The 23,793-nt window shown below is 56.0% G+C and overlaps 2 protein-coding genes across 6 annotated transcripts; both read right to left on the reverse strand.

The window, feature by feature from the left end:
• Positions 1-542: 542 nt before the first annotated feature.
• Positions 543-11,772, reverse strand: CYTH2 (cytohesin 2). 5 transcript variants are annotated; one of them, XM_060000704.1, is made up of 15 exons: positions 11,553-11,771; positions 10,593-10,740; positions 10,428-10,494; positions 9,256-9,374; positions 8,225-8,305; positions 7,630-7,742; positions 7,371-7,519; positions 6,714-6,826; positions 3,888-3,966; positions 3,704-3,775; positions 3,451-3,605; positions 2,529-3,361; positions 1,679-2,440; positions 1,328-1,389; positions 543-776 (listed from the first exon to the last, which is right to left on the reverse strand). In XM_060000704.1, the coding sequence occupies exons 1-12, from the start codon at positions 11,569-11,571 to the stop codon at positions 3,274-3,276; spliced, it is 1,203 nt and encodes a 400-aa protein (XP_059856687.1). In that variant the 5' UTR covers positions 11,572-11,771; the 3' UTR covers positions 543-776; positions 1,328-1,389; positions 1,679-2,440; positions 2,529-3,273. The 5 variants fall into 5 exon arrangements, with proteins under 5 accessions (XP_059856687.1, XP_059856691.1, XP_059856689.1 ...); XM_060000708.1 differs by having other exon boundaries at positions 1,679-3,361; positions 3,888-3,964; positions 6,715-6,826; positions 11,553-11,772; XM_060000706.1 differs by having other exon boundaries at positions 1,352-1,389; positions 1,679-3,361.
• A 2,246-nt stretch (positions 11,773-14,018) lies between these two features.
• Positions 14,019-23,682, reverse strand: KCNJ14 (potassium inwardly rectifying channel subfamily J member 14). The gene is made up of 3 exons (XM_060000971.1): positions 23,573-23,682; positions 17,702-18,461; positions 14,019-15,899 (listed from the first exon to the last, which is right to left on the reverse strand). The coding sequence occupies exons 2-3, from the start codon at positions 18,407-18,409 to the stop codon at positions 15,312-15,314; spliced, it is 1,296 nt and encodes a 431-aa protein (XP_059856954.1). The 5' UTR covers positions 18,410-18,461; positions 23,573-23,682; the 3' UTR covers positions 14,019-15,311.
• Between the last annotated feature and the right edge of the window lie 111 nt (positions 23,683-23,793).

Raw genomic sequence — 23,793 nt, forward strand, 5'->3', positions numbered from 1 at the left:
TTGTCCTGGTCTCTTGACTGATTCTGTGTCCATCTTTGTCTTTTTTTCTTCTGACTGGGTCTGTCATTGCATCTCTGATCTCCTGGCTTCAACCTGTCTTCCTCCCACCCCCACCCGCCGTCACCTTGGTACCAGATTCATTTGTGTATATGAAGGAAGCAGTTTGGATGAGGGACGAGGGAGGGGTCAGGAGTGGGGACCCAGCTGGGATGCTGTGTGGACTCCTGGCTTAGGAATTAAGATGATGAGAGCATTAGGGTCACATGTAAGTTGTGGGCGATGGAGAAAGAGCGAATGAGAGGATTAGGTTTTGCCTCTGTCCCCTACTGCCACTTCTGATAGATCTGGTGGTTCTTGAACTGATGTTGTAACATGTCTGCCCAGGGTGGGTGCTGCATGGAACCCAGCCAGGTTAGGCAGCGAGAGCCTAGGCTCCTGGGTCTGAGGGAGGAGGGGGCTGGGGGCCTGGACTTCCTGGGTCTGAGGGTGAAGGGGTGTATTAGCTCACTAGGGCTGCTGTAACAAAGTTCCACAAATTGAGTGGCTTAAACCAGACTTTATTGTGTCAGTTCTGGAGGCTAGATGTCCAAGATCAAGGTGTCGGCAGAGTTGGTTCCTTCTAAGGGAGAATCTGTTCCAGGCCTGTCTCCTAGCTTCCAGTGGCTGTCTGGCAATCTTTGGTGTTCCTTGGCTTGCAGAAGCATCACCCCGATCTCTGCCTTCGTCATCACATGGCCTTCTCTCCTTGCATGTGTGTCTCTGTGTCCAAAATGTCCCTTTGTATAAGGACACCAGTCAAGTTGGATTAGGGCCCACACTAATGACCTTGTCTTAACTAATTGTATCTGCAATGCTTCTATTTTGGAATAAGATCACATTTTGAGGTTTTGGGAGTTAGGACTTCAATATATGGATTTGTGGGGGACATGGTTCAACCCGTAACAAGGGGGTTGGGAGTATGAGGTCCTGGGAGAGGAGGGAGCTGAAAGCCAGAATTCTCCATCCTTGGGGAGAAGACGGATTGGGGGCAAAACTGAAGGACAATTCTGAGGAGACTGGAGTCTGATTTTAATGTTCCACAGGCATCTCCAGCTTAATTTGGCTAAAACAGAACCACTGATTTCTCCCCCCATAAATCCCCTCTTTAGCCATCTCAGTAAATGACATTGCCATTCACCAGCTGCTCAAGCTAGAATCCCAGAGTTGACCCAGCCCTCAGCAAGTCTTGCTGGCTCCTCTTCCAAGAGGACTCTTGCGGGTCCGGGTCTCTCCAAGTCTATGGCCACACCCTCTTACACCAGAATGACAGCACAGCCTCCTAACTTACCTCCCTGCTACTGCCCCTGCTCACCTCCAAGTTACTCTCCTGCAACAGCCAAAGGCCCCCTCCTGCAACATCAACCCAAATACATCACTCTCCTGTGTCATGACCTTGGATGGCTTCCCATCAGCTAAGAGGACATTCAAAGTCCTAACATGGCTGTCCAGGCCCCAAATGATTGGGCCCAGGCATTTCCTCCATTTCCCATCACCCCAGCCCCACTCCACCAGCACCGTACAGGCACACCAACATGCTGTCAGCTACTCCGACACAATGTGCCTTTCCCTGCCCTGGCACATGCTGTTGCCTTTGCCTGGAATGCTCTTCTGGGGCATCTCCACTGAGCCAGCTACTTACCCACAACAGGCACTCGGTACCTATGGGTTCATTCCATGGAGCAGAGCAACACAGGGGGAGACAGTGGTGGGACCCTCCATCGACCCAGGACCTCATTTCCCATGACTTTCTTGGGTCAATGACTCCATTTCTGTGGAATTTTTGAGGAGTTGGGAATTCCATCTCCTCATTTGGGAACTTCATTCCCCATCAGCCCCTGGGGTGGAAGCGGTCAGGCAGGGCCTTGTTTCCCAACCTGAGGAAGTGGGGGGCAGGGGATCAGCCGAAGGGAAACCCAACATGGGAGTCTTAAGAAACTACATTTCCCAGGAGACCTCCAGAATGGCTCTCCCGACAGTGGCGCGGCCAGCGCCGCATAGCTTGCTGGGAATTGTAGTCTGGCAGTCTCCCGGGAGGGCTGGGTGCACCACCTTGGAGTTGTTACAGCGATTAGGAGCTTTCACACCCGCTGATGTCTGTGGCCAAGGGCGGGGCCGGGTCAACGCCTGAGACCCGGGATCTTCCACACCCCACTGGCAGCACTCAACAATTAGGAGTTAGATCCCTTGGGGACACGGAGGGTAACTGCAGTTCAGGCACGCCCTGGGACGACAGGCTTCCCTTGCAGCAGGGGCTTGGTCCTGGGCCTGTCTGGAGTTGTGGTTTCTCGTACTAAATCCTCCTCAGCTGCAGATCTGGACGTAGGAGAGAGACGGGGTCTCCCGACACCCTTCTCGGGATCCACGTGCTTTTGTTCCTTGGGGACACCACGCACACCCCAAGCTGGAAGGCAAAGGGGGACAAGCCTGGACCTGGGGCTCAAGGGTACCCCACCCCCCAAGGTTTCACCCTCAAAGAATGCGGTCCTTACACTTCTGCAAGCGGTCAGATTCCCGGGAAAGGAGATGTCATAAAAATGCCGGTTCTCAGCACTACCCCTGCGTGGTGTAAAATGTCTTCCAAAGGATGATCCTCTAGTGGCTGAGAAACCCGGTTCCATTGGCCCAGAGTCCCACCCTCTTGGCCCCAAAGCCCCGCCCCACCTACACTGGTCCCAACCTATTCCCGACACCACTGACCTCTAGCCCAGCCGATCAGATATTATCTGTTGCCCCTCAAAGACCACAAGCCCATGAGAGCAAAGGTGGGATGAGTGTCTGCCCGGCGCCTGGCTGTCAAGTAATGTCTAGAATGAATGGCAGACCTCGCCCCGGAAGCTCTGCATACCTGCATTCTCAGCACCCTTCAGTTCTAATACAACGCTCACGCCAACCCAGTTAAACTTCTTCCTTTACTCCACCCCCGCGGGCTATGGGTGAAACCAGAACTGAGCCATCCAGGAGACGCCCGGCTCGTTCGGCTGCACGGACAGCACCCTTTCTTCACGCGTTACCAGGCCAGCTCCACCAACCCCAAGAGATGAGGGGTCCGCAGGCCGCGAATGGTTAAATAATTCATAAGATTACCAACAGCGTATTAATTACAAATAATGAAAGAGGAGCTAGAGGAGACGAGTTTTCCAAACGGGGAACCGGGATCCGCAGCCCCAGGGCCCGGGGGTCCGGCCACCCGGGCAGGGCAGCTCCGTAATAAATAATAGAGTTGGGGGCAGGGGGTCAGGGCTGCTCCTGCTTCTTCTTGACGGAAATCCGCTTCTTCCTCGCAGCCAACATCTCATAGAACGGGTCCACGCTCACGGCGGCCCTGCAGAAGGGGCGGGATCCCAGGGTGAGGGCCGAGGGGCCTGGGCCCCCGGCCACCCCCTCCCCAAGGACTCCGGGGCGCAGGCTCACTGGATGGACTTGATCCACTCGTCCTTCTCCTCCTGCGTGGGGGCCGAGATCCGGTACACCATGTGGTTCCCCTCAACCACCCGGCCATCTGCCTCTGTCTTGCAGGCTTTGATGAGCTGCCCCTTGTTGTTGCGGATGTAGAGCTCGAAGCAGTTCTGGGTAGACACGAGACGATGGGCAGCTGGGAAGAGCCAGCCCTGGGGACAGGGGAGACCCCCCGACACGGCAGGACGGGGCACAGGGAGGGTCTTACTGGTTTCCGGGGGTCGTCCACCTCGCGGATGCTCAGATTCTCCAAGGGGATGATTCCTCGGGGCTCCTTGTCCTGAGACAACGAGTTTGACCGGATTCAGACTTCCAGTCTCCCCCCAACCCCCCAGCCCCTGCCTCCCGCAGACTCGGGAGTCCGGCCCCCTGCCCCTTGGCCCCGCCCTCACCGTCGTGTACTCAAAATAGTAGAGGCAGTTGTCCGTGAGGATAAACCAGCGCCGCTTCCACGTCTTCACCCGGCCCCCTGGAAGGGAAGGGGGGTAGGGGGCCTGGGCTCAACAGGGGGATGGGACCTCTGGGAGGGCGGGGACGGGGGCGGGTGGGGGGTGAGAGACAGAGCGAGCACAGGGAAGGTGGGGCTGTCAGGGCCTCGGACAGAGCGATGCGTGGGAAGACGAGCAGGACAAGGCGTGATGTCGGGGCCCCGGGAACCGGTCCACCCCCAGCCTGCGGCTCTACACTCTCTAAGCCTGTCTGTCGACTCGGGTCAGGGCCCTCAGCCCCCCAGCTATAGGCCCGAGGCCAGGGCAGCCCCCTCCCCTTGTGTCATGTCGGGGAGCAAGGACGGGCCGGCCTTGTACCTACCTCCTGGGGCAGACAGCGAGAAAGCAGGCAGGACCAGGCGAGAAGGGAAGGCGGAAGAATGGGGTGCCCCCGAGAGCCGCAGGGTTGGGGAGGGAAGGGATGCGCAGGGGGTGGCACAGAGATTGACAGAAACAGCAGAGAGAAACACGCAGAGAAGGAGGGAGGGAGGGAGAGAGAGGGAAGAAAACCAGTTACATCCACATGAGGGAGGAATGGCCTGACCCTCTCCCACCCCGGAAGGCTGAGGATGCTGAACCGCACTGAGGCGGCCAAGAGCACCTCCTGCGCCAGTGCCCAGCTCCGGCCCACCCCCTAGCGTGTATCCCAGGCCAGGAGGGCCTTCCACTGCCACGGTGAAGATGTCTCTGTAGGGAAGTCATCCCCACGAGGCAGAAGACAAAACCCCCAGTCGGTGGGCCAAGGTGGGCTTGGGGACTCATGTCAGCACCAGTACAAACTGGCCGTGTGACCTTAGGACAACCACTTGCCCTCTGTGGACTCCAGTCTAGAGACCCACTCCAGCCCACACCTTCCTGCTTCCAAGTGACCCGCTTCTGGGCTCCCTATGATCCCGCAAGGATTAAACTGCAGTAATAATGACTTCTATTAACCACCTTTGTGAATATAGCCACCACAGATTCCCTTTCCTGTATTTCAGTGTTTAAGAGGTGCCTTCTTCTAATGACCTTGTGACGTGCTCTGGTCAGAGATCTGGGTCCAAGGCCACCTCTGCCCAGTGGCTGCTGGACAGTGACCGAGCCTCAATCTCCTCATCCAAGAAATGGGCAGGATTCCTACTGCTGGGCGCGGTTTGGAAGAGAACCAGTTCCTCAGGAAGCTGCCCCTCCTGCTTTTCCTTCCCACCCACTCACTGCCAGGGGCACCATTTGGCCTTCCTTGAAGAATCTAAATTCCTCCCAGACTCCGCAGACCTCCTTCGGAGCTGATTCAGGAATCCTTCCACCCCAGCAAGTTGTCTGGAAGGAGTGGTTCGCATTTTTTATGCACCAGGGACCTGCTACTGTGGCTGGAGAAGCGATTCCTCCATTTAGGAGCAGAATTCCATGCGGCGGGGGAGGCAGTGTGGATGATGAGATGTGAACGGAGCAAAGTCCTGCCCTGACCCTGTGCCAGGCTGGAAGCTTCCTCTGGGCCCTCCCACTGTCTGGGCTGCCTTCAGTCGACGCCGGACTATAATTCCTCACCAGATTCTCTGTCTCCCTGGGGCAGTCACTCACTGCTCCTCCATTAAAAAGCCACCGCTGGGACTTCCCTGGTGGTGTAGTGGATAAGACTCCGCGCTCCCAATGCAAGGGGCCCGGGTTCCATCCCTGGTCAGGGAACTAGATCCCACATGCATGCCGCAACTAAGGAGCTCGCCTGGCGCAGCCAAATTAAAAAAAAAAAAAGCCACCGCTGACCCTCCCAGGGCACCTACTACAACCAGGCCCAGCTCCGAGCCAATGGCTCTCAACCTGGGCCATGCACTGGAACCACCTGGAGAGCTTTCAACATGACTGATGGCCTATCCTGCCCCCAGCAGTCACAAGTCTGTGGACTGGCCATTGCGGTTTTCGGGTGAATCTCTGGGCAGCCAGGGTTGAGAACCACTCCAGTCCTCAGCCAGCTGTACCTGTCAGACCTCCGCTAACTAACCCTGAATTTGCCGGTGCCACGTGTTCCAAGGGTCGCTGGCCCCTGCCCCATCCACCCCATCGGGGCCAGGGGCTCCCGATTCACCTAAGCCAGCCTGGGTGCGGCCCCGCCCCCCACCAGGAACCAATCCAACCAGCTGAGAAGTCCACCGGGGTACTCTGAGACCCTTTTCCTCATTTCTGCAGGCTCTTTTCTGACTAAGGGAGATGTTCTGGGGAGGTACGACGCCCCTAGAACAGCCACTACGCTACTGGGCTGATAAGGAGGTAACATACCATGGGGATAAATGCAAGAGTGTCATAGTCGGTCTGCCTCGGACCCCCAGGAGTTCCCTCCAAGTGAGGTAACAGGCTCCCAGGCATCCCAACCCCTTGGGCTATTTTCTGTTCACTACAGCTGAGAGCATCCCGAGTGAACACTCTCCCCCCAGATGGGGACTGGGCGATCTGGTTCTCGGCTGTGTCCTCAGTGCCTAAACCAGGGCCTGGCACAAAGAAGGGGTTCCGTAAACATGCATGGGTGAACACAAGGGGTGAGGGAGCGCTGAATACAAGCCCGGCCCTGGGCTTGGGCCCGGCACACAGGGCTGAACTCATTTTCGGCCCATTTTTCAGATGTGGAAACTGAGGTTCAGAGAGGTGGAATCGCTGGCCTAAGGTCACATAGCGGGTATGTGAGAAGCTGAGTCCACAGCCTGGGACCCACTAACCTCCCCCCTGCAGAGGCAGCCAGCAGAGTCAGCAAGGGACGTACCCAGCTTAAGGAGCCAGCCCTCCCGGTCCGGGTTGAAGAAGGTGTGGGTCAGATCATTCCCATCATCCTCAGGAATCTTGAAGGGCTCATTTCGGATGCTGTCGTAGAGGTTCTGAGGGGCGAAGGCATGGTCAGCAATCCCAGGCTCCTGGGACCCTCCCAGGGCTACCTGGCAGTGGGGAGGGGGCTCCAGCAACCAGGGAGCCAATGAGACCATGGGTGGGACGGCAGATGGGATGGTGCAGGGAGGGAGGAGGCCGGGAGAAAAGGGAAGCAGAAGGCAGAAGAGTGGAGGGAGCCCCAGGGAGGAGAAAGAGGAGGAAAGATTAAAAAAATATGTGGAAACACAGACATAGGAAGAGCTGCTAGGTTCTGAGAGAGACCGACAGGCAGGTGGAGAATGGGACACACCAAGACCCTGAAAGAGTCACAGAGCCAGAGAGAGACAGAAAAGAGAAAGAGAGAGACAAGACAGCCAGCCAGAGAGAGAGAAAGAGGAAAGAAATGGACATGCTGGCATGACCACGCTGTCCACGGGCGAGACGATGATCCCGGGTGGGGAGCTCAGGCACTAGGAGACCCGCAGGGAGGAGGGTCTGCGGCAGGAAGAGGGACAGGGCTGAGGGCGCTGGGGGAGGGGGAGGGGGGGGCCTGACCCTGAGCAGCTCCTCAGGCAGGTCCCCGCCCTCATTGATGCCCCGGTTCATGGCCACAAAGCGCTCCAGGCCCGGCTTGTCCCGGACGTTGGGGTTGTGAAGGCTGGTGTTCAGCATGATCACGGCGAAGGACAGCACGTAGCACGTGTCTGCATTGGACAGTCAGGGGGTGATGACTGGGGCATATGGGCCCCCAGGACCCGAGAGGTCAAGCCCCCAGCTCCCTCCTTCCCCAGGACCCAGCAGCCTGCGCCCCCACCTGTGGACTGGAAAACCCCCGGGTTGCACAGGCAGTAGCGCTGGGCAAAGGCTTCCATCATCCGATCAATCTTCTGGGCTTCTCCAGGGAGGCGGAAGCTCCAGAGGAACTGCCTGCGTCAGAGAGGGGCCGGGTGTCGATGCCAGGACTGGCAGGACCCGCTCCCCACTCTCAGTCCCCGTGATAGGAACTGGCCAATGAGAGCTCCACGCTTGTGGCCAATCTGACCACTGAGCATCGGCCATGAGACTTTTGGTGGATTTATATGGAAACACCCTCCTTCTTTCTACTAAGGTTGCTGAACGGGTCTGATGGTTGCTAGGGCCTTCTGCTATCATGTGGGAGGAGGGTCTGTGGCGAGCAATGCCCACACCATGGGGAGCACAATCAAGAGAAGGAGAAAGTTGTCCTTCTGACAGCATTTGAGCACCTGGATACAGGTATGCCGGGAGGAAGCCCCACCGTGGACTTTGGTGTCATGTAAAGGCAATCCATTCCCTAATTTCTGTTGCTGTTTTGTGCTGAGTAGGGATCATCACTTGGAAAGAAAGCCCTGACAGGCACCTTCCTGCCCTCCCAGCCTCGTCCCTCTCACCTGAGGGCCTGCACCAGATTGAGGTCGGTGAACTCATGCAGATCCACGAAGGCGTGGAGCACTGCCAGGTTCAGCTCTTCCCTGGGAGGACAGGGACAAAGTCACGTGCAGGAAGGGGCGTGGGGAGGTGGGCGTGGACAGGAGGCGAAGGAGTGGGGAGGCTGCGCCCCCTCTTCTGCACAGAGGCTACCCCTGTAGCCGGTGAAAGTTTTGGCCAAGCCCCCATCACAGGCCTGGCACCAGGGCAGGGAAACTCAGAAGGCTCTTGGGAGGACTGTCTGCCTCGAGAACCCTGGTGTGGCTGGACCTCTATTCAGTGGGGAGAAATGCAGCAAACACGTGCTCTGCTGGCCATCACCTCTCTCCGATGAGCCCCAGGTTCCACAGATGCCCTGTGGAGATGGTCCCCCATCCCCCATAGGTCCATGGACAATCCCAGTGCACTACAGATGTCCACAAAACGATCCCCACAATGCCAGATACCCGGACCATCTCCATGCAGTCCAGATGTCCACAGACAATCCCCAGAAATCTAGAGGTGACCCCCAGACTCCCCAAACAGTCCCTATGCACCCCAGATGTCCACAGACGGTCTCTGTACTGCAGATATCCAGAAAGTTCCACACACCCTAGATGTCCACACAATCCCTAAGCATCCCAGCCCGTCCCGTGCCCCACTTCCTAGCGGTCCACATCATTCCCATGCACACCAGTTGTCTACACACCATTCTCACGCTCCCACGCCACCCACAGATGTTCTCCACTGTCCCCAGACCTAAATGGAAGGTCCCCACATTGCCCACATGTCCACAAAGGTCCCACACCCCCCAGACGCTCACAGATGGTTCCCAGGTTCCCCAGAAGGTCCCAGGCTCCCCCAGACTCCTGTCAGCCCATTTTGTCAAAATCCAGTCACAAGGCTGATCTATCAGGGCCTCTTCTCGGGAGGAGTTGGGTGCATGGGGCCGAGGTGAGAAGCCAAGCAGGAGGTGGGGGGGGGGGGCGGGGGGGGGGAAGGGGGCAGGTCTCACCTCTCCCCCAGGTAGTCCCCGATGGCCGTCTTGTTCAGGCCTTCGCCCTTGTACAGGAAGCGGGCGATCTCCTCGGGTGTGTTCTGCAGAAGTTCATTCTCCACCAGGAACTGGATCCCCTGGGGGGTGGGAGCTGGGTCTCAGGGCTGGGTACTCAGAAAGCCACGCCCCTCCCCCCACATCCTCAGAAACCAGAGCCTCCAAAGCCACCCCCACCCTCAACGGAGTGGGGCCGAGTTTTACTTTCAGGCTTTTCCCAGGTCCTTAAATACCATCCGTCCCACGTCTTAGCCTTTGCATCTACTGTTCCCTCTGCCTTTGCCTGGTTAATTCCAGCCCCCCCCCCCCCCCCCCCCCCCCCGCGGGAAGCAGGGTCTGGCAAGGAACAGCAGCTCCATGAATGTTTGCTGAATGACTGAACAAACTACCATTGCTTTGGACAAGAAGAATAAAGTTGGAAACTGTTAGTAGACAGCAGTCCACCAAGGGCTGTGAGGGCCAAGCCTCAGGCTGGACTAAGGCTTTCTCAGGCTCTCCTGATGCCACGAGGGCCACCACTGTGGCTATCTCACTCTGGATCATGGTATCCATGTCTAGGGGCTCCCTGAGGGCAAGGCAAGGTCAAACTCTTCTCTGGGTCCTCAGCATTGCCTAGCAGAGGGGCAGGCCCGAGGGAGGCCTCAGGAAATGGGTGTAAAATGAATGACTGAATGAACGAACAAACATCTTTCCTCCACCTGGTGAATACTAACTCATCCTTCAAACTTGACCCGAATATACCCTCCTCAGGGAAGCCCTCCTTGATGCCACCAGGCTTGCTGCCCTGAGTGTCCACAGCCCTGGTACCTCTCTCTCTCTCTGTCATGGCACTCGTCAACACTCTTCTGTACACATCTCTGTCCATATTCCCTACCAGACTCAATCGAGCTCCCCCTGGGGACTCCAGGTGACAACAGAAGTGGGCCCTAGAATATGAGCAAAAAGGGGAAGAAGACCCCCCCGGGCGGAAGTTCCAGCCCAGGAACAAATGCAGCCAATATCTGAATCCAGGGATCAGGACCACGTCCGTGCACCTAAGGTAGACCTTTAAGCACCATACTTCTGAACAGAGATGCCAGAATCCCCCGTCTGGATGTCTGCCTGGCTGATCCCAGCGCTGTGGCCCCAAGCACCTTTTTGGGGTCCATATTGAACTTCTTCCTGCCCATTGCCATCTTCCGGTTCCGTTGCAAGGTCTTGCTACAGGGACAGAGAACGGAGGGTGGAGGGTCAATGCCTGGGCATCCCTGGCCCTGGCCTGGCCTCGTGACCCCCAGGTTCCCTGCCCCAGCCCTCACCTGCCCTCATTGGCCTCCAGACCCTCCACCTCGCTCATGGCTTCGCTGAGCTCCTCGCGCAGGCGCTGGATCTCCACCAGCAGCTCCTGCTTCCGCCGCCGGATGTTCTCCAGCTCCATCCGCTCCTCCGGAGTCAGGTCCGGGGGTTCTGGAGGAGGGGATCAGGGGTAGGAGGTCAGTTCTGGGGACTGGGAGCGTGGACTTCTGAAATCTGGGGGAGGACAGGGCTCCTAGGTTCGGGGGCAGGAGGAGAATGAGAGTCCAGCCTCCTGTCTACTGGAAGACGGGGTACAGCCTGGACTCCTCAGTCCAGGGGACGAAGGGCTAGGAACCTAGACTCTTTAGTCCTAGGGGAGAAGGGGACTGGGAGCCTGAACTCTTAGGTCTGTGGGGAAAAAAGGGCTGGAAGCTTGAACTTCGGTCCATTACTTGAAAGGAGGCTGAGGCCTTGGTTTTCTGCCTCCATTCTTGGCGAGGTAGCTGTGGATCTGGGTGTCCGGACTCCTGGGTCCATGGAAAGTAACTATGGCAGGCGAAGCTGATGACAGCTTGCAAGAGTTGAGGAAGGGGGCGGGGCATCGAAGGCCCCCGTCCCCGCCTTAGCGGAATCTGTAGCCCTCAAGATCTCTCCTCACCCCAGCGTCCCCAAAAGCCCCCTCCCCTCTCCCAGCAGGCACTGGGCTCGCCCGGCCCCTCCAGAGGGAATGGTTCCTCCCCGGCCTCGCCTCCGCCGCTCCCACCCCCTCCCGCTGCCACCGGAAACAGGCTCGGCCCAAACAATGGCCTGGAACGCCCCACTCTCCTGCCCCGCCGGAAGCCCGTCCCGTGCCCCACAAAAGCGAAGTGACGACGGAGCCGAACAGCTTCGCAGGGCGCGCGCCGGGAAGAACGCTCGCGGCAGAAGGCTGGGGCCGAAACGCTCCATCCGCTCCCAGACGGCCCCGCCCCTCTCCGACTTACCATAGACACCGTCCTCCATGGCGGCTAGGAAGGCCCGCGGGGAGTCCGGGGCGGTCCCGCCGGTCGGGCCTGGATCCGCGTTGGCCCGCGGGCTCGGGTGAGCCCGCTCAAACGCCCCGGGAGCCACCGCCGCCTCCTCAGCGCCAGTCCTCAGCGCTGAAAAGACTCTCCCTTCGCCTCCCAACCTCCCCGCCAGTAGGGACCGCCCCTCGTTTTGACACCGCCAAATCCACGGCGGGCCCTCTCGTCTGCTCCGCCTCCGATACCGAAGAATCGTCCTCCAGGGCCAATAGACGCGCAAGGAGTAGACGTAGCAATGTCCGGCCGGAGGTAGACGGTCTGTGGGGCCAATCGAAGTGCGAGCAGGGGCCGGGCCCCGCCTCAGAAACTAAAGAAGGCTCTTGGCTGGCTTGCTTACCAATGAGAAGCCTCGGAAAGGAGTTGCGTGGAGGTGGGACTAAGCAGAAGCAGAGAGAACTACGCCTGCGCAAGGGCTCTGGGCCCTAGGATACCAGGTCAACTGAGCCCCGCCTCTAGCAATACGTTGCTAGGGGGCGGCCCTTTGTTGGGCTTGTTGCCAGGGGGCGGGGCCACGACCCTCGGTTATTTCCGTGAGCCACACCTCCTAGCCGGCCCAGCTGGCTTTTGACTGCAGCGGTTGCCACGCAACCGGGAGTAGCTTTGGCTCAGCTTTCTTTTGGCTTCCTTCCTCCGGGTACTGGCTCCTCCGATCTCCAGACCCATTTCTTACCCGCTCCCTTGACCTCCCCATCCACCTCAGCCTCTTCAGAGTCAAGGAGTGGTGAAACAAAAGACTTATTTTTTTCTTCCAAATGCTGCGCTTTTTAGTCTCAGTCGTGGAGAACGGGACAACAGAGGAAGGCCAAATACAGTGAAAGCACAGGCTCCGCCTTCCTGCCTCAGGCTGCCTCTCAGTCTCCTCTCTCTCTCCCCAAAAGTCCTCCCCTTATTTTAGCATCCTTCTCCGCTACAATTCCCCTTTCCTCAGCATCCTCCCACCTCTGATTCCTTCCCTCTTCTCAGAGTCCTTTCTGTCTTCTGTGACTCGCTTCCCCCTCCTCTCATACTCTTGCTCTTAAAATCCTCCCTCCTCTCCAAGTTCTCTCGCATCTGAGGACATTTCCCCTCCCCCACCTTTCATTCCCATTCCTTGCAGGCAAAGCGCGTGCAGGGGTCTGGCTCGGAAGGAGATATTGGGCACCCCCGAAACGGGCAGGTCCCTTATCAGGTCTGAGGTGGTGTCTGGGCCTGGTCCTCACTCGCCTTCCCTGAGCTAGGCAGGTGGGGACACATTCCGGGACAGGACCTGGTTAAGCTGACAGATTAGCCACGGAGCCTCCTAATCCCCTCAGTGACCTTTATGAGTGGCTCAAGCTCTGCCCTCCCTAGCAGGAACCCAGGTTGCACCAGCCCTGACCCCACTCTCTCTCCTTCCAAACAGAACCCTTTTCCTGTCCCTTCACCCCCAACTTAACACCCTTCTTCATGCCTGGGTTTCCTTTGCCCCCGATACCTACCCCAGCCACCCTGAGCTGGGGTAGCAGCCAGCTAATTAATCCCATCCGGTTATTATGTGGGGATTCTTCAGGATAAAGGGAGGTGGGGAAACCAGAAGGGGGACCTGGGTTGATGCAGCACTGGGGCAGGCTGATGGGTAATGACAGTGCCTGCCCTCAGTCCTGGGACACAGGGGTGGGAACGTGTCCTCCCTGGCACTGGCTCCTTCTGCGGCTGGCTTCTAGCCTGCTGGGCACTTAGGTAGATAGCAGCATGGGCAGGGGCCAGACCCAAGGGCCTGTATGTACCCCAGAAGCACACTCCCAGACACACCATTCCATCACAGGGCTCCCAATGATCTAATCTGGGGGACAAGTCTCCCCCTAAATACATACATTCCCCTGACATTCAGAGGTACCTCCTCCTTCCCCTGCCCCCAAGCTCGACCAGAGAGGAGGTGATTCTGGCCCTGAGCCACAACCCTCCCTCCCCCTTGCCTGCCCTGTCATTCAGACATCCAGGTTCAGACCTGGCCTCTGAGAGCATCTCCCACCCCTGTTGCCCCCAGAAGACCAGGCATTCCAGCACCAGGGAGAGCTAGGGTATCTCTAGGACCCTCACCCCCATCCAACGCTCAGTGAAGTGAGGAATCATCCTCGGGGAAAGGCCCTTGGCGAACTTCAAGTTCCAATACCTCGTTTTTACAGATGGGGAAACTGAGATGAGGAGAAGGGCGTGATTTGCTCAAAGTCACACAGTTAGTTGAGGCAGAGCTGGGGTCTAGAGCAAAGCTTCCTGGATCTTTGTAAAGTGCTCCATTCCACTAATTCAAGCTCAATTTCTAACCCTACTGTAGGAACACAGGAAAAAATAGATAGATATCTTTATTTATATTATATATATATAATACACATATGTATAACATCTTTAAGAAATAGACACACATCACTAGGTGGAAGATTCCAGAGCACTGCAGACTCACCAGCCTTGGGCCTCTCCCTTCCCTTGCCCAATAACTAGCCCTGTCACCCACAGGGTCTCACCCGAGCCCTCACCTTCTAGGTCAGCCCAGCAATGCTGCCCGTCAAGTCCCGAGTCCACCTCCTCAAACTGCCAAGTTCTAGGAGCTGATTAGAACTTCCGGGTTTTGATAACGGACAACTCTGGATCCCTGGAGCCTTGATTCCTTTTGGCATTACAGAACCACAAAGCAGTCATCTATCCTCATTGAGAGTTTCCACTCCACTGGGCAAACTGCAACCAGCACACCTCAGACATCAGAATTGCCAATCCTTCCCTGACTCTGTGATCAATCTAGAGCCACAGAATCTTGATTCCTTTGGACATTCTAGAATGGCACTTAAAAAAGACACAAAGCCTGTGGATCATGTAGAGCGTTGATGCTCCCCCTCGGTTCGATGTTCTAGAGCCAGTGGTCTGGAGTTATCGCCTATCAAGAACTCCCAATCTGTCACTTTAGTCCTTCTAGACCCACAGACTCTCCAATTGTTTTGTGCATTCTAGAAACATAACTCTTTAGTTTCTGGAGTAGTCCAATCTCTGGTCACAGCTGTTCTAGAATCCCCAGTGCTTGCCTCTGTGGTCAATCTGTATTCACAGAATCTCAACACTGGGGTTTTCTGCAACCGCAAAGTCTTTTCCTGACTTGCAGTCAACATTCCTTGTCATTGGTCAATCAATATAGTCTTGAATTCTTGGGGCATTCCATAACTTTCCCTCCTTAGGTCGTCTAGAAAAAATGACTTGCTATGTGGTTGGCTGAGTCGAGAAGAAACAGTCCCTTGAATCTTAGGTCAATTCAGACCAACAAATTCTTCATCTCTGCTGCTGCTTGAGAACAGATGACTTCTTCCCCTGGAGGTGGGCTGTACGATCATTTCATGATCCTGCTTGACAAACCAAACCAGCCACCTAGAGGAATCTAGAAATACCAGTCCTTGCCTCTTCGGTGGCCTAGAATTCTGGATCCCTTATCTCTGGGGAGACTCAGGAATTGGGCTGACAAAGGGGTCTCAGGAGGGAGCACAGAATTCAGAGGAATTAAGGTCCAGTATGTTCATTGGTAGGTCCACTAGATGTGGCAGAATATCACCAGCTAATAATTTACCCAGCAGGCCTGTTGGTCTTAGGAAACACCTGCTCTCATCCCAGGAGAGGGCCCAATCTCTCCATCTTGCTACCTCTGGGAAAGGGGTACAAATAGGGGGGTACCAGCTTGTATCATGGGGGCAAGGTCAGCGCCAGGGTTGGTGTGAGTACTCGGGGGCTGGCAGCCCTGTCTTCTGCCTCTGCCGCATCCCCCTCCTCTTCCTCCTCTTCCTCGTGGCAGCAACTCAGAGCAAGTTCATTCTCATAGCAAAACGCTGCAAGAGAGCCGGGGAAGCCAGACTTGGGGCTGTGGGAAGCACGCTCTGCCCGTTCGTCCAGCTCCTTGGCGCTGCAGACGGGTGTCCCTGGGACCTCGTAAGTGCGATGGAAGTGGCGATAGTCAACCTCGTACTGGGAGCCACGCTGGAAGAGGACCGGCTCAAAACGATGTCCCCAGAGCAGCTCACCAGGGAGGTAGGAAGAGCGACACTGTGTGGTCATAGCTGTGGCCTCGACCATGCCCTCAAGAATGACCACCAGCTCAAAGTCAGCCCGGGCCAGCTCGGCGCGCCCTAGTTCATACAGAGGACTGGCGGAGTCGATCTCATGCACGATGGTGATGGGAGACACAAGGAAGATGCGATCGGTACCACCATCGAAGCCCACGTCCACATCCTGGTGGTCCAGCGGTATGTACTCACCCTCCGGGGTCACGCGAGGCTGTAGCAAAAGGCGAGTGGCCAAAGACAGACATTAGGGAGCAGAGAGATAAATGGAGACAGAGACAGCGAGAGGAGGGGAGAGAGATGCAGAGAAAGAGGAGGGCAGAGACCAGTAGGTGTTGGGGTGTGGGGAGAACATGGACCCAGAGAGAGGGGGATGGTAAGCCAGAAAGAGAGAAGGACAGAGACCCAGAGAGAGGGAGATGGAGGTCCAGGGAGGAGAGGACAGAGGCCCAGAGACTCAGACAGGGATTGAGGAAAGAAATCCGAGAAAGACAGGGGAGAGAAAAAGAGAGGGACAGAATGACATTCACATAGACCCACAGAAATCAGCAAGACAGAAACGGAGTTAAAGAGACAACAGAAGATAAGAATGACATCCAACCAGCAATTGGAGAAGGAGGAGAGGGATAGAGAAATGGCTTTCAATATATGGCCAGAGAAAGATAAACCAGCATGGCAATCTAGGTCCAACAGCCTATGTTTCACCACTGCCTCAGGCTGGCCTCTGGGCTATCTACCCACACCCCCAAACCAACTGCCTCCATCCCCTTGTGTGTCTGTGTATTTGTGTGGGGTGGGGGCCTAAGCCCCGGCCAGGTGTTGGCAGTTTCACCCCATCTACCCACTGGTTCCATACCCATTTCCCAGGCCATGTCAGCACCCCAAAGACTTCTGGGAGAGACAGTGTCCCTCCTGGTCGTGAATCCTGGTGTTTCAGTCAAGCAGGAGACAGAGGTGGGGGGCTGGGGACTCCTTCTCTTGCCACTGTCTCCGAGAGCCCCCAGAGGCTGCTGGGAGTTGTAGTTCCCACCACAACCCCGTCCTCCCTCTCACCCCAGTCCAGCCCCAGACCAGAGTTCTTAAATGTCTTTACTTGCAAGGCAAGGGCAGCTGCTGCCCCAGAATTTGCTTGGGCGGTTTGACCACAATTCTAGAAACACAATTCTAAGGCACCTTCATCAGGGCGCTGGAAGGAGTCGCTGCCCCAGGGACCAATGGGAATTGTAGTTTTTTGTTTGTTTTGGGTTTGTTTTTGTTTGTTTGGTGAGACGCTAAAATTCAAGAGTTTCCCAAACACTGCCCTGTACTTCTCTGAGCAGGAGGCTGGTGGGAGAGTCTGGGCCCCTGAGGTGGGGAATGAAGTCTCTCACAAATGATGCCCAGAGGCCATGGAGAATTGTGTTCCCTGACTCTGCAGGTGTGAGTTGAGTTGCACCCCGTCCTCGGGCCTACATCTCCCACAAGCCCATAGGGGTCTGGCCTCAGTCACAGGTCTCTCTCTGTACCACAATATCTGCTGAGAATCGTAAACCTGAGCCGTGGTTTACACCACCCACAAAACTACAACGCCTCCTCAGACCACCCCAGGTGGGCAATTTCCCTGCCCCCAGAAGCTTCTGGGAATTGTAGTTCAGAGCCTTTACCGTCCAGGCGTGGACCTCGCAGGTCTGGATTTCCCACAATTCGATAGAGGGCCCATCCTCAATCCACAGGGAGCTCCATAAGTCTCAAAATCTGTCTGAAGTCTAGGCCTCCAGGAAGAAATGATCAGAGACCTTTCCCTTGGGTTTACATCTACAGCATCTCGGGGAGCCATCCTCAGCCCACAAGGTGGGGAGGAAGGGGCCCTGCCCCCAGGAGGCTGCTGGGAATTGTAGTCCAGATCCCCTCCAGGCTCCACGCACACCTGTCCCTTAGACCTACAACTCCCACCATCCCCCAGGACACCTACCCCCCGAACACGTGAAAGGGCCCGCCCACCAGGAGGCGTGGTCTCCCGCCGGGACTGTCTCGCACCTGCAGCAGCTGGGCCCGCACGTGGGCCTCGACGAGGTGGCTGCGGCGCAGGTTGCCGACGCGCCACATGAGGCAGAGGCGGCGGTCGCGCAGCGCCACGACGGCGTTCTCGCTGAAGATCAGTGTCTCGTTGCGCTTCTTGGGCTTGGCCATCTTGGCCATGACGGCGCCCACGACAAAGGCGTCCAGCACGCAACCGGCGATGCACTGCAGCACCACAGCGGCCACGGCGGCCGGACACTCCTCGGTGACGCTGCGCACGCCGTAGCCAATGGACGTCTGCGTCTCCAGCGCGAAGAGGAAGGCGGCCAAGAAGCTAGCCACCTGCGAGAAGCAGGGGGCGGTTGGCGGTGGGGCAGCCAGGTCGCCGTGCAGGGAGGCGATGAGCCAGAAGGCCAGGCCGAAGAGCAGCCAGGAGGCGAGGAAGGAGCAGGAGAAGAGCAGGCACATCCAGCGCCAGCGCACGTCCACGCACGTGGTGAACAGGTCGCTCAGGTAGCGCGCGCCCTGGCCGCCCAGGTTCACGAAGCGCACGTTGCAGTGCCCGTCCTTCTTGACGAAGCGCCCGCGGCGCCGCCCCACTTGCGACTGCGCTGGCGCCCACCCGTTGCGGCACAACTCGGGCCCGGCCTGCTCCTCATCTCCCGCCCGATTGTTCGCCGACTCCAGGGCGCCGCTCAGGCGGCGCAGGGCCCTGGCCAGGCCCATTGGGCGGGGACACCCCCTCCACTTGGCCTAGCGGGGGGCGGGCGCCCCGAACCTGCGGGGACAAGAAACGGGCAGCCACGTCAGGGCTGCCGGAAATGGGGGAGCTCATTGGCCATCATGCTCCCTGGGCCTTAGTGGCCTCATCTGGCAAATGGGTGGAAAATCAGAACAGTACAGCATCAACACTGGTGGGGGAATTCCCTGGCAGTCCAGTGGTTAGGACCGTGCGCCTTCACTGCCAAGGGCGCAGGTTCCATCCCTGGTCGAGGAACTAAGATCCCGCAGGCCGCACAGCGCGGCCAAAGCAAACAAACAAAAACACTGATGGTAATACTATAGGAGATGGTTGTGTAGCAACAACAGGAACACAACTATAGCCATAGCAATACTGTGTTACAGCAAGCACTACAGTAACTAGAGCGGACATTTATACAGCACCAGACACTGTTGTGAGCACTTTACATAAATTTAGATATTTGAACCTCAACAATGTAGACGTTATCAGCCCCATTTTACAGATGAGGAAACAGAGGTACAGAAATAAGCTGGGATTTGAGTGCTAGCAGTCCAGCTCTGGAGTCCATGCTCATAAAATAAAGACTAAGCGGTCACAAAGAAAACAAACTTACGGTTACCAAAGGGGAAAGGGGCAGGTGGGGGTGGTGGATAAAATAGGAGTTTGGGATTAACAGATACACACTACTATATATAAAAGAGATAAACAACAAGGACCTACTATATAGCACAGGGAACTATATTCAATATCTTATAATAACCTACAATGGAAAAGAATCTGAAAAACTATACATATATAACTGAATCACGGCTGTACATCTGAAACTAATACAATATTGTAAATCAACTATACTGCAATAAAAATTTTAAAAATTAAAAAAAAAAAGGGCTTCCCTGGTGGCGCAGTGGTTGGGAGTCCGATGGCCGATGCAGGGGACGTGGGTTTGTGCCCCGGTCCGGGAGGATACCACATGCCGTGGAGCGGCTGGGCCCGTGGGCCATGGCCGCTGAGCCTGTGCGTCCGGGGCCTGTGCTCCACAACGGGAGAGGCCACAGCAGTGAGAGGCCCGCGTACCGCAAAAAAAATAAAATAAAATAAAAAAAGACTAAGTGGTAACTGCTGCTGTGACTCCAGCTTGGAGAGATGAGACCGGGCTCTGAGGTCACCTACAGCTCAAAAGCTCAGAAGGCACAAGCAACAGAAGGGAAAAAAAAAGATAACTTGAACTTCATCAAAATTAAAAACTCTTGTGCTTCCAAGGACACTAAGATGAAAGTGAAAAGACAACCCACTAATGGGAAAAAATAGTTGCAAATCGTATCTAAGAAATTTGTATCTAAAACATATAAAGAGCCCTTATAACTCAATAAGAAAAAGCCCAATTTTAAAATGGGCAAAGGATCTGAATAGGCATTTTTCCAAAAAGATATACAGTTGACCCTTGAACAACATGGGTTTGAACTGCAAGGGTCCACTTATACACAGATTTTTTTCAATAAATACTACAATAGTACTACATGGTCTGCAGTTTGTTGAATCCTTGGATTCAGAACCATGGATACAGAGGACCAACTCTAAAGTTATACTCATATTTTCTACTGTGCAGAGGGTCAGCACCCCTAACCTCCATGTTTTTCAAGGGTCAACTGTACAAATAGTCAATAAGTATAGGAAAAGATAATTGACAACATTATGCCATCAGGGAAATGCAAATCAAAACCACAGTGAGATACCACTTCATACCCACTTAGGATGGCTATAAAAATTAGAAAAAACAAAACCAGAAAAGCATTAACAAAGATGTGGAGAAATGGGCACCTTCCTATGCTACTGGTGGAATGTAAAATTACACAGCTGGTGTGGAAAATAGTCTGGCAGTTCCTTAAATGGTTAAACATAAGAGTTACCAATTCCACGCCTAAGTATCTACCCAAGAGAATTAAAAATAAGTGTCCAGGGGACTTCCCTGGCGGTCCAGTGGTTGGGACTGTGCTTCCACTGCAGGGGGCTCAAGTTCGATCCCTGGTCCGGGAACTAGGATCCCGCATGCCATGCAGTGCAGCCAAAAATTAAGAATAAAAACCAAAACACAACAAAGTGTCCACACAAACACTGTTCACAGATATTCATAGCAGTATTATTCACAATAGCCAAAAGATGGAAACACCCAAACATCCATCAGTTGATGAATGAATGAATAAAATGTGGTCTATCCACACAGTGGAATACTACCCAGTAATTTTTTTAAAAATGGCATGATAGATGCTACAACATGGATGAACCTTGAAAACACCATGCGAAGTGAAAGAAGCCAATCACTAAAGACCATATATCGTGTAGTACCATTTATATGAAATATCCAAAATGGGCAAATCTGTAAACTGAGAAATAGCCTAGTGGTGCCCAGGACTGGGGAGATGGGGGGATGGGGAGCGATAGCCAGAGGAATGGGGTTTCTTAGTGGGGTGATGAAAATGTTCTAGAATTGATTGTGGCGATGGTTGCACAACTCTGAATATACCAAAAAAACACTGAATTGTACACTTTAATGTGTGAATTGTATGGTATGTGGGTTATATTTCAATGAAGCTGTTACAAAAAAACAAAAACATACAGTAAAACCCAGGCTTGGCCCTGGCTCTCAAATCGTGGGGAAACCTTTCTAAACCTGTTTCCTCAGCTGTAAAACGGGGAAATTGGATTTCATCAAGGTCAGGAACGGTCTTTCAGTCATATAGACCCAGGGCTCAACCTTGACTCAGTTGCTGACCCACTGTGTGCCTTGGGACCACTGGCTTCATTTTCTGGAGCCTCAGTTTGCTCATCTGTGGAATGGGGATTTAAAAAACAAAAAACAAAAAAAAAACCTTGAAAGGAAGAGGAATCCAGAAGAAAGAACTTGGGCTTTTGAATCAGGCAGTTGTAGGTTGAATCCCAGCTCGGGCACTTACTAGCTATATGACTGGTGGCAAGTCACATCCCTTTCTGAGCCTCAGTTGCCTCATCTGAGAAATGGAGGGAATCTTAGCAGCTGAACTAGGAGAAGGGAGAGGAAGAGGGGAGGGGCCAGGCATGGACCTGCAGACCTCACTGCCCTCCAGCAGCTGCAGGGTTAACATCTGGCCCTGTGGTGGAGGGACTTCCAGGACCTGTCTGGGCTAGGGGTTAAATGTTTTGCACATCAGTTCCATCAATACCTACCAAGCACCTAGGTGCTATAAGCCCCCTGTGCCAGGCTCTGGGGATCCTCATGGGCTTCTTAGCAGGGCTGGGGGCACTCACTCCAAGGAAAGCGAGTTGTTAGTTGATGTCAAGTTCAACATCGACAGGTACCCACTCCCCTGCCCAGAGCTCTGCACTTGCTGTCCTTGACCACCCAGACAGCTCCGCCACGTGGGATTTTCTTAGGCCCATACTGCAGAGGCAAAGCTGAGGCTCACGTCAGAGTGGACCGCGCCTGGCTGTGTTCAGCACCCATGATGTGCCCCAACTCTCTTTTTTTCAGCGTCAACTATTCTGGGCATTAGAGATCGTTCTTCCAGAAATGGGAAACTGAGGCTCGTCGCTGAAGGGGGCAGGTCTGAGGTCAGAATCCAGGCTCTGACCTCGACATTTGCAGCCCTCTCCTGCCTGGAAGTCCCCACTATGCACTAGTCTCCTCTCAGGGGCCACCTGATGACATGATGGGGGAGGGGCCGTGGGGGACCGGAGGGGCCTCCTCACACACAGTCACCCATCTCTGATGCAGGGACCCTTGGATGCAGGGGCTTTGCTTCTCACAGTAAAGCAAACTGAGGCGCTGAGGTCCATCCCTTGTGCCAGGTCCCTCAGCCAAGGAACAGCAAACCCTGAACTCCCATCCAGCCTTCTCGGTGCCAAAGCCTGAGTGACAGACCGGACCGCAGACTACCCGATCGCACACTCCTATTTCCTGAGCACCGATGTCCCAGGCCTTGCCAGGCTCACCAGGTATCTGCAGCCCGCCCGCTGCACTCCACCAGACCCCGCCGCTCACCTTGGCTGCTCAGGATTCTGGGAGGTCAGGATCATCACTCCGGTTCACAGGCTGGGGAGTGGGCTCAGAGACCTGGCCAGACCCACAAAGTGCCAGGGGTGGGCTGCTGCTTTGGTCCTGAGCCTTTCCAACCCAGGACTCTGCTTTCCTAAATCCTCCTGTGCCACCCTCAGCCCCGTGAGGCAGATGTGATCTCGTCCATTTCATAAAGCAGACAGGAGGGGCCTTCACCTCTGGGGGGGTCCTGTCTGCATCCAACGCGGCCCAGTTCACAGGCAGCACATGGGACTCGGCCTCAGGGCACACACACCTCCCACCAGCAACGGCAGGACCCCAGAGAAGAGGACCCAGAGCCTGAAGTCCTCCCCCCCACCTCCCCCTGACCTGGGAGAGCAGCTTAATGTTTCCATATAAAGGCGACACGGGGCTTAAGATGCATCAACTTCACGTCAAAGTCACTGTCTAATCTGGGGCTGAGAAGCCCCGCCCCAGGTGCCACCCCCCCTCCGCCCAGAAGCACTTTCACACGCTCCCTGAGACCCTGGCTGTCCCCTCACAAGCCCCCCACCCCCCGCTCACTAGTGGGGTCTGGGCAGCAGGTTGGAGGGCAGAGATGGACAGGAGGGGATGTGGTGTGGAGACTGAAGACAGACGAGGGTACAGAGGCTCAGAGATGGGCAGGGAGGGCGAGTGTGGAGGGGCAGCCCTGAGATGGAGGGAAGGACGGAGACCCCCCCCAGGGGGTCACAGGAACCCAGAGGGGACAGAGGCCCGGAGAGAGAGGGGGACAGAAAAGAGGCAGGCAGCCTAGGAGCAACCGAGCAAAGAGAAGTGGAGACACAGGAGCTGTGGTGACAGAGCCAGATGGGGGAGAGATGGGACGAGACGAGACGCAGGATGGGGGGGGACGGGGGAGACAGTGAAAACAGGCAGAAAACGGAGGTGGGCTCAGAGCTGGGGGGAGTGAAGCTGGGCGGGGGAGATCGCTCTGGGGCTGGAACGTGTCACTGAGTGGGGAACGGTGAGGACGGGCTGCAGGTGCCGGGGCAGATCCCCGAGCAAGGAAGCTGGGGGCGGGGACGGCTCTCCGAGCCAGGACCCCGGCCCTGGGGCTCTGTGCGGAGACACGTACCTGATGGGGCAGCCCACCCCCATGCCCTCTGCCGGGGGCTCTTCTGTTCGGGCCGACGCGAGCCTCTGCGGGTGCTGAGGTGCTGCGGCCCGTCCTCGGCCCCAGGGGCCTTGTGCCGGGTGCCGACCTCTGTGTCCACAGGAGGATCAGAGGCCTGGCCCGAGGGGGGGCAGGGGGTGGGGCCAGCTCCGAGCTGCAGAGGGGGAGCCAGGGAGGACGGC

The sequence above is a fragment of the Delphinus delphis genome, chromosome 20 (assembly GCF_949987515.2).
Source record: "Delphinus delphis chromosome 20, mDelDel1.2, whole genome shotgun sequence".
Classification (NCBI taxonomy): Eukaryota; Metazoa; Chordata; class Mammalia; order Artiodactyla; family Delphinidae; genus Delphinus; species Delphinus delphis.